The sequence below is a fragment of the Phacochoerus africanus genome, chromosome 2 (genome assembly GCF_016906955.1).
Source record: "Phacochoerus africanus isolate WHEZ1 chromosome 2, ROS_Pafr_v1, whole genome shotgun sequence".
NCBI lineage: Eukaryota > Metazoa > Chordata > Mammalia > Artiodactyla > Suidae > Phacochoerus > Phacochoerus africanus.
In genome coordinates this window covers 51,915,495-51,932,320 of record NC_062545.1, presented here as the reverse complement: position 1 = coordinate 51,932,320, position 16,826 = coordinate 51,915,495, and the positions used below count along the sequence as shown (strand labels likewise).

General features: G+C 36.8%; 1 protein-coding gene across 1 annotated transcript in view; it reads right to left on the bottom strand.

Annotated features, from left to right (window-relative positions):
• Window positions 1-16,826, bottom strand: part of RIMS1 (regulating synaptic membrane exocytosis 1) — a 461,151-nt gene that overhangs the window by 254,203 nt on the left and 190,122 nt on the right. The window contains 2 exon segments of the mRNA XM_047760358.1: window positions 2,425-2,436; window positions 4,406-4,619. Of these exon segments, the coding sequence (XP_047616314.1) occupies window positions 2,425-2,436; window positions 4,406-4,619 (226 nt within the window).

Here is a 16,826-nt window from a genome sequence, read left to right as displayed (position 1 = left end):
CAAATTACTAGAGGTGATTTAGGCTAACAAGTAAAGTTTTAAAATAAAATACTGCCAGGCTGTAAAAAACATGATCATTAATACTTTTTGCTGTACCAATAAAGAAATGCTTCTATGTTAGCTATCCTTAGGTCTCATAATATATAACAAATATTTTAGTCACATTATTTACCAATTTAACAGACTAAATTCATTATTGTTATATTGGTCAAGATGGAAGTTGCTTTTATGAAAGTTTTATTCACCCTTATTACTTTCCTCTCATGCCAACTCCCCCTCTCCACACACACACACACACACACACACACACACACCCCACACACACACCCCACACACATTTCCATAAATTATAACCTCTCCACGAAAAATAAAAGATCTTAGAAAAGTAAGGAAAGAAACAGCAATCAAGTACTTTCCTTAATAGTTACTCTCTTTAACACCACTAAGACAGAATCTGGCTTCAGAAGTGTCCTTGGACTAAAAAGGCAATTCATTGAACAATCTCAATAGGCTAAAAAGTATTTTAATGAAATTATAATAAAGTGCTTAAACATAAACAATAGACTCATTCTAATCAAAGTGAAGAGAATAATTGAAGGCAGTTGTATTTTTCAGGTCTTTTCATTCTACTTTTAGCCTGAGAACCAAAAAAATCCACCTGAATCCTTATTACAAAGTCAGTAATCATAATAAGCACAAACAACCCACCACTACAGAAAGTGCTGTCATAAGCTGATCAATCTGGCCCACCCCATGGGAGTAGCTGAAGTCTTTCCACCAAGTCTGCATAACACCAGCATAACTTATGTACTTAAACTTTCATTCCTTAAAGATTTTAAAATTATCTACATTTCAAATGTAGACGCATCTAAAGTAATATTATTCATGAAACTAAAAGGATGATACTTGAATTATGTGTTTTTATAATATTATACATTACAGCTATCCCCTGCTTTTTGAAAGTTCATGTCCCTCCTCTTTGCTTTAACAAAAGACCTACACTAGCACATGTTTTCATTTAACAAAAGAAATTTGAAGAGGATTTTCACTTTTATCAAAAAAAGGGGAGATGTGAAAATAGTGTTCAGCATTTGTTTTGTGGTGGGCTCTTACTGAGGTAGCACATCCTGAACAGAGAGAGCGGTACCACCAAGCTCCTTCCTCAGGAACCACAGTCAGCATCAAGCCATCAAAGCTCTGAACTGTGTCTTTGAGCCTCGGTACTTCATCTTAACTCATGTTGGGCATCGTAAGCAAGATGTGTCCAGAGGTAATTGTTTCTTTCTTTTATGCCATTTGGGATGACTCAACTTTCATAGGAATGCTCTACTTTCCGATAGTGGAGGAAACCTGTATTGCATTAAAAAATAGTCCCTAAAATGATTTCACATACCGCTAGTGGTATAGGCAAACACGCAGAGTGAAAATAACTACCCTCTATAATTTTCAACCTGATTTCTTTTTCATTGAAAAAAACCTACTGAACATAAAACCACATCAAGTTTAAAACACAATTTAATGTTCAATTTTATATCATGCTTGCTACCTGCACACTGCAGTACATAATCTAAAGTTTAAAACAGTTAAACAGAGACAGGTGAGTTGATACACTGAACCTGAAATACTCATTGTCTCAATCTCGTATTAGGAAGCTAATGAGCTCAGGGAAATTATAATTGATACCAAATGCAAATTGGTATTAAAATTTATACCAATTGTAATTTACTTGGTATCAATTTTAATTTATACCAAAGTGTATAGTATGTCTACAAAGGACAGGCTAATTGAAGATTTTACTTGTATCTGGCTTACTGAGTACAGTCGCTGTAGTTTCCATAGCTGATAAGAGTTAAAGGTGACCTTTCATTCCCCTAGGGAGTGACTTCAGTGCATGAGGGAGAAGAAAAAAGTAAAATCATGGTTCAATATGACAACTCTGGTACTTGTGTTCTATAGAAAAATCATTTTATTCAGAGCTCTTGATTCTAATTCGATCCATTCTCTCCACTAAATCATGACATCCATTCCTTCTTCCATAAACTTTCAAATCACCTGCCTATGCATCTAATGAGTGCCAAGAAAGGTAGACCCCATTAGACCTTATTGTTTCTGAAGGTAGATGGATTATCCTCAAAATTCAAAGAGCTAAAAGGACACATGAGTTTCATTGTGATTTAAATTATATTAAAATATCACTATTCCCATGAACTCAAACTACCCAGATTTCATCTATCAATGCAAAACTCTGTAATGCTCCTAGATGTTGATTTTATTTTATTTTTCCATGAGAACTGGGAATGAGCCCTTCCTAGCATGTAATTTCTTTGTCAAATACAGTGATTAAAAATACTAGGTGAAGCATTCACTTAATAAAGTTCACAACATTGTAATAACAAATGATAGAAAAGAATCATGGATTCTAACCACTTTGTCCTCCTTTCGGGAAAGCATCCAAGGAAGCAGAGAAAAGAAAGAGGGAAAAGAAGAGAAAAACAAAAATAAGGCATATATTAATAAACAGATTTTAAGAAAACAATCATATGATACTTTAAAGTGTAAAAATACAGGTATTTTGAAAAGCATGTTTGCTCTTACCAAAAAAATAGTCATTGTTCAATCTTTCATTGGATATATGGATCCTGTCATATGTTAGGTACAAAAGTTGAGCACAATAATTTCTGAAGTTTTTACAACTTGGATTAGTAAACCTACATGTAAAAAATTCTTCATAAAGAAAACTTGATTTACCACCATGTTTAACACACCTATTACTGAAAAGACATATTAAAATGAATACAATTTGAATGAATAATTTTATCAAACTACTCAAAGCATTTCTAGTCACAAATTGGAAAAAAATCTAAGAATGAGAAATGTTAGTAATAAATAAAAATGAGAAAAGAAATATGTTAACTATTTTACCTATAAATTATTCCTCAAGGATGATTTTTTTCATAATATGCTTTTCAATATTTACTATGTCACAGGAAAAACAAAATTTGTATTTTAGTTTTCTTTTGCCCAAGATTAAAATAAAGTTGTGCTTTATTTTATTTTGAGTATTTTTTGAATATTTTTGCCAAGATTGGATGGATTTAGTAAAGATGAATGAACTACATTAGGTCAGGGTGTCTGCTGCAAAGGATAGGTGTCTCTTAGCTCAATTTCCTTTAAACACCTCTCCTATGTAAAACATGAGTTAGACTCTGTTATTGGCTTACCTCACACCTGATGTATGAAGTTGAAGGCATTCAGCAGCTATGGGCACTCAGCCACCATTAACGCTCAGCCCTCTTGCATGCTACCATTCAGTGCCTTTTCAGATTTGACAGTATCCTTCCCACACCAGTCGTCAAATATTTTGAATATCATTATTTGTAAGAATTCATTCCAAAATAGTGTATTTGAGAACTAAAGAAGGGAAATTTAACAAATAGGTCTTGTGCACTTTTTATGTGCACGTATGAGGATGAACTAGAACAAATAACTTATATGAGGAAGAAAAAAAATCTTATGTGACCATAAGAATGGAACCTAAAGAAAAATTAAATATGCATAGTTGTGAATTAATTCTCATAACAATCATATGTAGTAATTACTACAATCCAGTGCCATAAAGAAGCTTTTGTTTAGAGAAGTTAAGGCTACAAAGATACTAGCAGCCTTACCATAAGTAAAATAATGTATGTATTATATTGAATGCCCTAATTCCCCTGGGACAGATTTTAGAATAGTACCCTACTTACAACTCAAATACAGTACCAAAGAATACAGTGTCGATTGGGAGGTTCATTTTAACTATGTGATTTTCCAAATTAGGAAGACATAAGTGGGAAAAAAAAAACTGAAATTTAAAAATATGCATTTTTACAAACTCTTTAAACACCCAAATAATTTCCATGAGATAAACATAGTACTGCATTTCTTTAACATGAGAGTAAATACAAATTTACTCTCATAGAGGATAATAATTGCTTTACACATGACTATATTGGGTTAAATTTAATGCCAGACAATCTACCTTTATTTTACCTTCCTTCATTCAGAGACATATGTTGCAGAAACTAAAGATAGGGGTTTTTTGGTTTTGTTTTTTCTTTTTTTTTTTTTTTTTTTGGACCAGGATTGGCCATAGAAACTTTCAAGCGTTTCATAATTCATAATACTAAATCTGCATTTAACGACATTCTTCAGAAAAACATTTTACTCCTGCAGGTAATCTGTTAGTTTCGAATGCAAATCACTTATTAACCTACATCCATAAAGAAAGCATCATTTAGAAATCATTCTCATCACAAGTTCACCGCTCTAGTCAAGACAGGGGAGGGGCACGTCCCAGTGTAATGCTGCCTGCTGCTCCCCACGCGCATCTGTGCCTGCGAGCAGAGCCGGCTTTTTTACTCACGCTGTTGGACCTCAGGGAGACGCGGCCCCCACAGCGAGCGCAGAACCTTGTGCGGCAGTAGGAGCACACGTGGCCGCACCCATCCGCAAACTTGGTCTTCCGGCAGATTCCACAGGTTGGAGCATCGTCTTTGTGCTCTCCCTGATAACGCCGAGCTTCTTCCCCTATTTTTCTCACTTGTTCCTTATAGCTTTCAAATTGTTGATGCAGTCTCCTGGGCAAAAAAAGAAAAGGGTAGTCAACTAAGTAAATGGTAGAAGATGGAAACAAAAACAGTTTTTCTTTTTTTTTTTTTAATCAACCTAAAATGACAAAGTTTATTATTTTGGAAAACAGAGAAATATAACAGAAGAATCATAATGGCAACAGGATATATAGTAGCCTAGCAGTAGAGTAGGAAATACATACATAATGTGGGATATATAAATGAATAAGTGAATGAATAAAGAAATGTGGGTTTTGATCAAGAATCTATTAATCTTTCCATGGAAGCAAGAATTCCTCCTAGGGTGAATTATATGGTATATAATATACTTCAATAAATCTGTTTAAAAAAAAAAACAAACTTCTGTCTAATAATACAGAGCCACAACTTAAATGCACAAAAAAGATTCAACTACATATGCCACAAATACTAAACATCTACTATTTAATGTAAATAAAAATCAGGGTCACAAAAACTGCAACAGAGGTCCCTAAAAGCAATACCAAATGTGGGCTGTGTGATCTGATCTGTACTTTACAGAACTTCTAGACTCAGGAACTGTAACATTCTCTGTAAGAAACACTCTTTGCTAGTAAAACAGAAAGCAAACGCTGGGCTCAAAGCTTGCACAACAGTTGCTCCTAAGAAACACTTGACAAACATCTCAGTCATAATATAGAGATTACTTTTTCGTTTTTTTGTTCTGTTTTGTTTTTGCTTTTAAGGGCTGTTTTTCCTAGCGGAATAGAAGTATGGCTATTTGCACTAAAGGAAAACATACAAATCCATTGTCCCCACTAAACTTACCTCCAGAGGTAAGAATCATATGAACGTGTTTTCTGTTAGTTCCACCACTGCGTATTAGCTCTGGACCTTATAGAAGTTGATTCTATAAAGTCATATAGAGTCAATATCATTTCTTCCTAATAGTGGAATTCATGTATCTACTCCATGCCTCTGCTTCTTCCAACAGGTGGCTTTCAAATTATTTTGACTAAGTTTCAACACTTTAAAACTATAGTCATATATACGCATATAACTGAAGCAAAAATTATACAAGATACTAAGCCCATCTATATAGAATGTGCTCTGGTATTGCCTTATTCTGTTTGAAGTTTAATACTGATTACCTTTTTTAAAAATTTTATCACAGTAAATTGATTCCATGACCTATTGTTTAAGAGTGATGTACCTGGGAAATGACTGTTTTAAACATCTCTAGGCAAGCTGTCTTCCACAAAGTATCTTCCTTCGCCTCCACTCCTGGGGAGGTTTACTCGGCATTAAATACCCCATACAGTACACCGAGTGTACTGTCTCTATGTATATACACATTATAGTTAAGCTCACTTAGCTTTTCTGCATCACATTAAAAGGTTTGCAAATATTCAGATTTTTACATACTCCCAATTTTGCTTGATCTCTTCCGGGGTATATGTATAAGGATTGCTACTACTCTTTATGGATAACTAATAAGGTGGGACAGCTAAATTTGTTGAGGCAAACCATTTCCCCAAAGAATGTCCACACTTGATACAACTGAAGTTTCCTCCCCTCCCCATCAGTCCAAATCCCTCTATCTTAAACTGCTACAAATGGATACCGTTCCCTCTTCTGTACAGACTGGCATCCAGTGAATCCCCAGAGAAAGCATGCCTTCCTTTTGTAAATGACAGCTGAGAGAGTTGTCCTAGGGCCTAACAGTCATTGGCTCTTACACCAAAAGAGAAACTCCCGGGAAATGGTTAATCAGCTGTCTCTTTGTATCTGAGCTAGTTTGCTGGACGTGAGTCTCCCCCTGGATCAGAGAACACACTTGCTATTGTTCATTCAAGCAGTTAGCTTCATGCTCCACATCTGAGATAAGTGTGGGCCACTGGTACTCCCTGGAAACCAAATCAAATAAGTTAAGTCAAAGCACTGTAGTGTTTGCAGTGTTGGGATTTCATTATTGCTTCCTTTCAACATCAACAGCTTTTGAGCAGAACTTTAACGATTACTTTAAAAATTCTGAACTCCCTTTCCTGCTTTGCCAATGGATACTTTTTCTATTTAATTCCCATAATTAAAGCAAGCATACTTCCACTAGCACATAAGTAGTTTAGAATCTGAAACCCTTCCCAGTTTAAAGGCCGGCTAATTTCAATTCATAGAAAGATAGTGTGATAGTTTATTTAATGAATGCAAGAATATCTGATTAATTTATTGAGGAATTATTTGACCCATTACATTTTTTTTTACAGTTCAATCACCATTAATCTAGGATCAAGCTGGTAGAAAACAACCACAAATCTGAAAAAAATATACAAAATAGCATTGGAAATCTTAAAGCTTCTATTAAAGTAAATAATTATTAAGGGGTATGAGCAAGGAAGTATCTCTAATAAAGGAAACAAATAAATGCTAAGCAGAGAGGGAGTGCATGAATAAATATTTATTGTGATAACCACCTAATTAAATATATGTAAATAAATATAAATGAGAAGGAGAAAGCTAGGCTAAGGAAAAAGCTTTCCTATAAATTTATAATAAAATAGAACATGAGTTAGGATGCTGGCAAACTTTGCGGTAAAAGGCAAGTTTGTAACTATGTTAAACAGCTCTAATACTGTAGCAGGAAAGTAGCATAGATAATATGTAAATAGTAAGCATGATTGTGTTCCAAAAAAACTTTATTTATAAAAAAAAAAGAAGACGGTAGGCCATATGCAGCCAGTGGATCAGAATGGCTATCATTAGAAAGAACACAAATAACAAAGAATGTAGAGAAAAGAGAATTCTTGTTCATACTGTTGGTGGGAATGTAAATTGGTGCAGCCATTGCGGAAAACTAAAGATAGAAAAAAAACTAAAATAGAACTACCATATGACCCAGCAAGCCCACTCCTGGGTATATATCCAAAAAAAAAAAAAAACCCAAAATAGTAATCTGAAATGATATATGCACCCTAATATTCATAGCAGCATTATTTACAATAGCTAAGACCAGGAAACAACCTAAGTGCCCAACAACAGATGAATGGATAAAGAAAATGTGGTACATATATAACACAATGGAATACTCCTCAGCCATAAAAAAGAATGAAATTTTGCCACTTGCAGCAAAGTTTGGATGGATGGATGTGGAGAGCAATATGCTGAGAGAAATAAGTCAAATAGAGAAAGATGAATACTGTATGATATCACTTAATGTGGAATCTAAAAAATACAACATAACTAGTGAAGATAATAAAAAAGAAGCAGACTCACAGATAACAGAGAACAATCCAGTGGTTACAATTGGTGGGGAGGGCAAATCAGGCATGGGAGAGTAGGCGATAGAGTACAGACTACTGGGTGTAAGACAGGCTCAAGGATGTATTGTAGGACCTGGGGAATATAGTCAATATTGTATAATAATTGTAAATGTAAAGTAACCTTTAAAAATTGTATAAGAATAAAAGATTTAAAATAAGTAAATAACTTCACATACTGCAGATCTTATATTGAGTGCACATGAAGAATAAGAATAAATGTGGATTTGACTCACAAATTAAAGTATTTCTGGGCTCAGGGAAGTCTTCACTAGGAGGAAATGTCCATTTTTTGATCATGGCTAACTGATGGTATGTGAGCAAAGCTGACTCTGGAGAAGCAAACACTGTGCTGATGAGCTCAGCCATGAAAATCATACAGACCTATACTCCTGCTCAATCACACTTCCACTCATTTTTCAACTCCTCTATGATATTTATTCCCCCAATTGACTTCAAGCTACTATGTTCTTCCAAAAGGCTTAAAATGCTCGTTGGCAACTTGTAAACCCAGGGCTGGTCTCCTGTGTGTGTGTGTGTGCGTGTGTGTGCAGCTTAGACTGTGGGGCCTCCCAGGCTATGTGTTCTAGGTGGGCAGGAATCCATGACTCTTTCCCCAGAGGCCACAGCAAGAAGGTGGGTAAGCTGAGGCTTCTTGATTGGGGTCTGAAGGTGGGGTCTCTGGCTTCTCACTTTCTCCATGGGATACCACAGAGGGGTGTCCTATTCCAGTCTCATCAAAAGTGGGAGAAGGAGTTCCCATCATGGAGCAGCAGAAACAAATCTGACTAGGAACCATGAGGTTGAGGGTTCGGTCCCTGGCCTTGCTCAATGGGTTAAGGATCTGGCGTTGCTGTGAGCTGTGGTGTACATCACAGACACGGCTCGGATCTGGCGTTGCTGTGGCTCTGGCATAGACCCCTAACCTGGGAACCTCCATATGCTGCGAGTGCAGCTCTAAAAAGACAAAAAAGACCAAAAAAAAAGTGGGAGATAAATTCAACTATTCTAAGTTTCTAAGGACAGTAGCCCCAGGGGACAGTGCTCCTCTCCTAGAAAGATGTACCCCATATTCATGAGGCCATTCACACCAGCATCACTCAGACCCTGCCAGGACTCCCCACCCTCCTGGATGCCACGCTTTGGGGCCTGTACTCAGCTGTACCCTCCTCTCGTGTGCATTTACAGTTCCTTCTCGGACTCAGCAAGACATTGCCACAGGGAGCAGAAAGAAAGAAGAAAGACCAGGCTGTTTTTGAGCACAAAACTCTGTTACAAATCTTCACATCTCTGCCTTCCTGGGTTCCTTCTACTTTAAGGTAGGACTCAATTATTCCGCACTGAAAGAAAAAAACCAGCTTAAGTCCCCATCAACCTCTCCAACTTATTTCCCAGGGCACGTCTCCTTTTTACCAGCAAACACCATAGAAGGAAAGCCAGAGGGAAGGCAGGCAGAGAGGAACAGCTTTATGACTCCCACTTCTTCAAAATCTACTTACTCCAATACCTTCTGCAATGCGCTTCTAAACTGTCTCTTAAAAATCAACTTTAATGCCCTTTTCTCAATTCATATTCCCCTCACATCACTCTGATATTGCACACTGCCAAGATGTTGTCCTCATAATAAAATATGTTTTTGAAATCAGGATACTGGTAGCGAAACTACAAACAGCGTATTTATTTATTTTTTGTACCCGAGGTTTTAGTGCTTTAATCCATATCCAATACATGACAGTGTCCTACTATGAATAATAAATGGAAATACATATTTTATTATATGGGATTACAGTAAATGTGAAATGGCAAATGCAAAATCTTTTTGTGCAAGTTATTTGTACATCTCAATTTCAGAATGAACACTATATTCTTATCAATTAGCAAGGTTGGCAAAATGTATCATCACAAATCTCTGATTGAAATTATCTACATTGAAATGGAGTGTTCTAAAATATGCCATTGCTATCAAAAGAAAAGCACTGATATTAGAGTTATCTTGTGGCTCAGTGGGTTTAGGATCCAGTGTTATCACTACAGCAGCTGTGGACTGGGAACTTCCGCTTGCCACAAGTGCGGTCAAACAAGAAAAAAAGAAAAGTATTGATGTAGAAACCTTGGTTTTTTTCCTGAATGTGATTTTTCCCATTGTTTTACTATGTAATAATCTTTGCATTATTTTAGTATCTGTGCTCTCAGTTCAAGGAGCTCAAAGATTCCAGTTGTAAACAAGTCGTTTGGGTGATTAACGGTACATATTTAAAGGAAATAGCGGTGAATGCTCAAAAAATGAATATTATTCCATAAACCAATCTTTTTTTTTTTTTTTTGGCTATACCTGCAGCATGCATTTTGAAGTTCCTGGGCCAGGGATTGAACCTTCAACATAGCAGTCTCCAGGGCCACAACAGTGAGACAATGCTGGATCCTTAATGTGCTGAACCACAGGGAACTCCCCCAAATCAGTCATTTATTTATTATTTATTTACTTACTTATTGCTTTTTAGGGCCGCACATGTGGCATATGGAAGATCCCAGGCTAGGGGTCGAATCAGAGCTACAGCAGCTGGCCTACACCACAGCCACAGCAACTTGTGATCTGAGCCATGTCTGTGACTAACACCACAACTCACAGCAACACCGGATCCTTGACCCTCTGAGCGAGGCCAGGGATCAAACCCCCATCCTCATACAGAAATAAATGAGATGCCCAGTTAATACCTATTTGTTGATCGCTTATTATAAGTAGGGCGTATAGGGAGATGCTGAGTGACTGGTGATGATAAGATGAAGAGGAATATTTGTAATTGGCAGGACATCTCATTTATTTCTGTTTTGTGTTTTTCTTTCTCTGTCCCCACAGTAGTCAGGAGCTAAAGGACAACAATCCTCCCCTTTCTTCCTGGCTATGCTTTGGGAAGTCTAGTCTAAATTTCCCTGGGGTAGGAGAGGATGGGAACTAGTGGCTTGAAGTTTCAAAAACCAAAGTTCTGAGCCTAAAGTTTCAAAAACCAAAGTTCCAGGCCTAAGGTTCCTCCCCAAAATAAGGGGAGAGCCAGAGACCAGAGCTGTTTGCATGTGCCATCTAAAATGGAATGATTGGCCAATGGGGAACTGCTGTGTAGCACAGAGAACTCTACCCAATATTCTGTGATAATCCATATGAGAAAAATCTGAAAAAGAAATGATGTGTGTATATGCATAATTCAATCACTTCATTGTGCAGTAGAAATTACTGCAATATTGTAACTCAACTCTACTTCAATAAAACTTTTTGAAAATAAATAAAATTAAAAAATAAAATAAAATGCTGACTTGCTTTGGGATGTATGTATGATCACAGGAAGGCAGGGATACTGAAAACAGTAAGCATAGCCTCTATTTCCCTTCCCATTCTTGGCACAAAGCATATAACAGGGTGCTGTGAAGGGCCCATGTAGTTAGGGACAGGGAGATTCAAGCCAGGAGACTTCTGAGAATGCAGGATTGGTTAAGTGCCTCCAAAAGACCTGGCGGATGTCCGCGGGGAGCCCTGATCATGACTGAAATTAAACGTTTGCTAGCCTGATTTGCTGAAGGCTTGCTTTAGAAAAGTTTGACATCAAACTCTATTGTCAAAACATTCACACTAACCTCAGTTCTCAAGCACATTTCTTGACTCCAAGGAATGTACAGTCTACATAGGAAGTAAGTTATATGTAAACATATACCAAGTGACAAAGAATGGAAATAAATAGTTCAGTAGAGAGTAATAATTCTAGGTGAAATGACCGGGGAGATTTCCTTGGCTCAGCTGGTCAAAAACTTTTTCCTAGGTGTTTTTGGAACTTAGACCATTCTCTGAAATAACAAAAATCTGCCTCATGGTAGTGGTGATAGAAGTACTTAGGCAAAGAAATAGGAAAACATGCTAAGATAATCATAATTATGCATGCTCTCAAAGTCTCAGAAATGTAGTTGAAACCAAATCACTTTTTAGAGTCTTTGCGTATCAGCAAAAAAGCATTCAGTATGTATGTTTTAATGAATGGTAGTCCAATAATCACATATAACTGACCATGAAGTCAAAACATAGGTGCAGTTAAAAAATCATTTCTTGGCCCCCAAACACAATTGCCCCCTTTTTAGTGAAACTGTCTCTTTGATTCTACTCTGTAACAGGGGAGCAGTAAAATTCCACTGCATTTCAGTGGTGACTAATTTTTTTTAATGATGCTTATAAATAACTGTTGAGTTGAAAAGAACAAACTTCACAGCCTTTTAAATGAACAGGTTAAGTAATAGAATTGGGTGCTACAAAATTGTTGGAAGGGGAAAGAAGTGGGTTCTTGGCCTGATCTCCAAGAATGATCCCCAAGACAAAAGCATAAAACCAGCTACTCAAAGTTCCTCAACTAGGAAGCTGTAGAGTCAGAAAGCCAGTATCCAAGTGGCTGACGCTGGAATCCCAGCTCTGCTGAGGTGCTCTGATCTGGATGTCACCACCAGAGCCACACTGAGCAGCGAGAGGGACCAGCAAAATCAATGCCCAGATGCTGCGTGGCCCAAGTCTCATGCAGTTACATCCAACTGGAGGATCCTACATCACATCACAGATTCCAGTTGCAAGAGAATCTGTGGAATTTAGTTTCCGAACAACTAAATTTCTGGCTTCTTCGTAATACTCCCTAGGAGGATTCTAGAACAGCTTTTATGAGGGTCAGCCTTCCACTTAGATAAAGTGGAATTTACATAAAGTGGAATTGGGTCAAATTTCTTAATTCCTTCCATCGCACCTGAAGAGAGCAATAGCTGAGTCTAGGATTTCCCACTTACATTCATTTATATTCTCTCTCTCCCTCCCTAGCTTCCTCTCTTATGCTAAGCACCCCTAGTGTCCTCTATGGGAAGCATTTTGCCTCTACCAGGAAATTTCCTTTGATAGGCTAATATAATATTGTAAATCAACTATATTTCAATAAAAAAGCCATCGTGCTGAAATCTGAAAAAAAAAAGCCAAATGAAATTTTGATCATGAAAGAAAACTTGATTTATTTTATCAAAATATAAACTTCAGAGCTCTATTCACAAAATTAAGGAAGATTTATGATTTGCTATTATTGTTAACTAAAACTAAGTAGTTTTTGGTTACTTAAAGGAGCAATTTGTCTTGATTAAAATGTGTAAATGTATTTTTGCAAACTTTTCAGATTATATCATGTACATATAAGAAGTTGTTTACAGATGGTTAGCATGTATATAATATTCTTCAAAAGGAGAGGACTGCAATTGCAAATTTATATAATTCAAATGAGATCACTTTTAGAGCAGCCTTGAACCCCCTTTTGCAACTTGAACCCTTATCAAGTATTACAAAATTTATCAATAATTAAATTTACTTAGGTTAATTTTTCACTTAGCACTGATCTGTAGGAATACAATTTTTTTCTCTATATAACCACATTAGCTTTCTTTTGAATTATTTTACATTTCACCTTTGTTTTCTTCTTCAACCCTTGCAAACTATTCCCGGCAACACTTAAGAAATCCAATCATACAAACCTGAAACCAAGCCCCTCGCTTTTGCACTGGGATGTGGAGTTTACAACTTTGAAATCATTTGAACTTCATTCTCAGAGTGAAAAAGGATAAAAGATTCAACATCTGTTTGTTTTTCTTTAAGTATAGTTGATTTACTATGTTGTGTCAATTTCTGCCGTACAGCAAAGTAACCCAGTCCTAAGCATATATATACGTTTTTTCTCATATCATCCCCCATCATGTTCTACCCAAGTGGTTTTAAATGGAAATATTTAGGAAAATAGAGATATGGGAGGGACTTTGAAGATCTCTAGGGGAAAGTTTCTCATTTTATAAATGGGAAAGCTCAGGCCAATACTTTCAGTTACTTACATAAGGTTGTAAAATCGGTTGGTAATAATTAGGTCCAGTACTTCCAAGTTATCACTACACTCTGACATCCTCGGGTGTTCATTTGAATATGACTAAAGGAAGGGAGACTTACTGATTTGTGAAGGATTTTTCCTTCGTGTTCTCAAACATACTGTACATCAAAATGATCTAAGGGGTTCATTAAAATGTACCTTAACCTCAAGTGTTTCTATGCAACAGGGGTGGGATAAATCTCAGGAACTTGCCTTTTCAACAGTCAATCTAGATGATTTTGGTGCAGATTATCTGAGGACTATATAATATAATAGAGATCTCTACATTAGGGTTAAATTTGAAAATGGAGGCATTTTTTTCACTCATCTGCTTTTTTTTTTTGTATTTTTTCCTTTTCTTGGGCCGCTCCCGCGGCATATGGAGGTTCCCAGGTTAGGGGTCTAATCAGAGCCATAGGCACCGGACTAGTCAGAGCCACAGCAACGTGGGATCCTAGCCGCGTCTACGACCCACACCATGGCTCACGGCAATGCCAGATCCTTAACCCACTGATCGAGGTCAGGGATCGAACCCACAACCTCATGGTTCCTAGTCGGATTCGTTAACCACTGCGCCACGACTGGAACCCCGTCACTCATCTTTCATCTTACTTGTTAAATATAATTTTCATCACATCATTGAAAGATAAACACAAAATCCGGGGGATGGCCTGTATGAAAATAAGCTGAAAAAATCTCAAAAAATATTTTAATAATATATGTTATATATAAAATGTAATATCTATCATGAATTTATACATGTAATACTACACATATTCTAAAAATTAATTCAGAAATTCATTACAGATATTATTGAATGTTTTCAAAGATTACTAAAGATGAAAAATTATTTTTCAGTTTAAGACGAGTCTTTAAAACAAGAACATTTTTCACTTTCTGCAAATGACCAGCAGATGGCACTAAAGATTTTTATCTTTCCATTTAATTCTTAAATATTTAACGTTTTTTTCTTGAAAATATCTAACGCGTTAAATACAACTAGACCAGTCAGCAGGAGGTGTAACTTCTTAGGGGAAAAAATGTGTTTTCAGAGTTAGCTGAAAAAGAACAAAAGAGAAATGTATAAAGTGTTGCAATTTCTGCTCTTTTGTGAAGGTCCTCATTCTACACGCCCTTAAAAAATGTTATGTATTCAGGGTTTTGTTGTATATTTTTCTTGTTTTGCTTTGTTTATTTGTCCTCCATTTAGCACTGTTAAAAATGTAGTTGGCCCAATCAGCATCCCACAGGGTTCTGAAAGCCCTGGGAGATGACACTTAGGAGATATAAGAGCAGACAGAGCCAGTGATTAGTTGTTAGTGTTTTGCAGCCTGTTACTTCAGTCGAGCATTTATTTTTAATTCCGTTTTCAATTCACCATGGGAGGCCACTCCTGAGTAAGCATTAAGTGAGCATCTCAGGACACAGAGGCCCCCTTGCACTCATTTAAATTTTTGTTCCACTTCATCTCCTAAGAAACCCCTCCCTGTGCTCCTGAATGTTGAGGCACCATGTGTGGAGAAGCTTCAGGTCTTAGGTCCCAGCACTATTCCTGCTACATGTGGGGTAATACCACTGCTTTCTGACACTTGAGATATATCAGAGGCCTGAACCCGCAAATCTGGCCCAAGATGGAACCATTTTCATACTTTGATAAACAGTTTCCTCGTTCAGAGCACAATTCAAGAGAAGAAAAGCAAGTGAAAGAGAAACCATAAAGTACTATATTCACTAGCAATGAAATTTTAGAAAGGAATGAAGTCAGTTTTTAAGAAAATCATCAAATAGGTAATATGGGTGCCATCTCTATGATAAAAAAAAATGTAACTGAACAATATTAAGGATATCTAACTACCCTCCATGTGAACGTTTCTGGGCTGTGTCATCTGAGCATGCTAGTCCATCTGATAGAGAAAAGGCCAACTCCGTGTGTGGGCAATTTGGAAGAAGGTAGTGTCTACACACATGATAAAGCCAAAGTGCCGAGTAATCAATTCAGGCCTGCATCTTCTGGCCAGTGCAACACACTCTCCACTTTTGCTGGCTTCTCCACTATTTTCACCAAACTTGCTATGTTTTATTAGTGTGGGGAGGGAAAAAAAAAAAAAAAGCTAACTTTTCACTCCAAAACTGAATGCTTTTCGGAAGGGACTGAAGAGAAGAGTTGATCCACAAAGTCTAAGGCTAGCCTGCTCAGGATCAAATCTAATTCCATTTCTTAGCTGCATGTTCATGAGGAAATTACATGAACTCTTTAACAGCTTTCTCATCCATGAACTGGGGATGATAATAACCTCAGGAGAGTTGGGAGGGTTTGTTGAGATCATCCATGTAAAGTCTGAGTGCAGTGCAGCAGGCGATGGAGCCAGTAAATGTCAGCTGACATTACTATGTGTTGACACAGATCATCCACGAGGGAAGAAAGGACCTCACTTTGAAGTTTCCAAGTCCACTTAGCTGATGGCTTTGGGACAGCTCAGAGTGGCAGGATTTCCTGGCACAGAGGGATCAAGCCGAGTTACTTAAGATCATCGATCAGTAGACATGCTAATAAGGGGCAAAAAGGCATTTATAAGAAAAAAGAAAGGCAAACCCACGGGGGTCATTTCTTTTGTGAAAAGTCCAGGAGATACATAATTTTGAAAAATTTTTTCAGCATTTTTTAAATGATCATTACTAATTCACACAAACATAAAAAAGAGAAAGGGGATCCTAAAATCTGATATTTAACAAAGGAATATTACCATTAACGCTACTGGAACTGAGAAATGGAGATTGTCCGAATCATAAGTTTCCTCAATGCTCTGACACAGCGAATGGATGAATGATACATAGAAAATTCCTAACATGTCAAAAGTCATTTTCCCTTTAACTTTTAATGTCCAATAAATTTATGCATAATGAATTTATCATTCTTATTAGTGAGTTTTGCTGCTTGTTCTTTTGAATGATAAAAGGCAATCTGGGATATGGTGGGTAGGGGGAACCTTTCAATGTAACTTGGA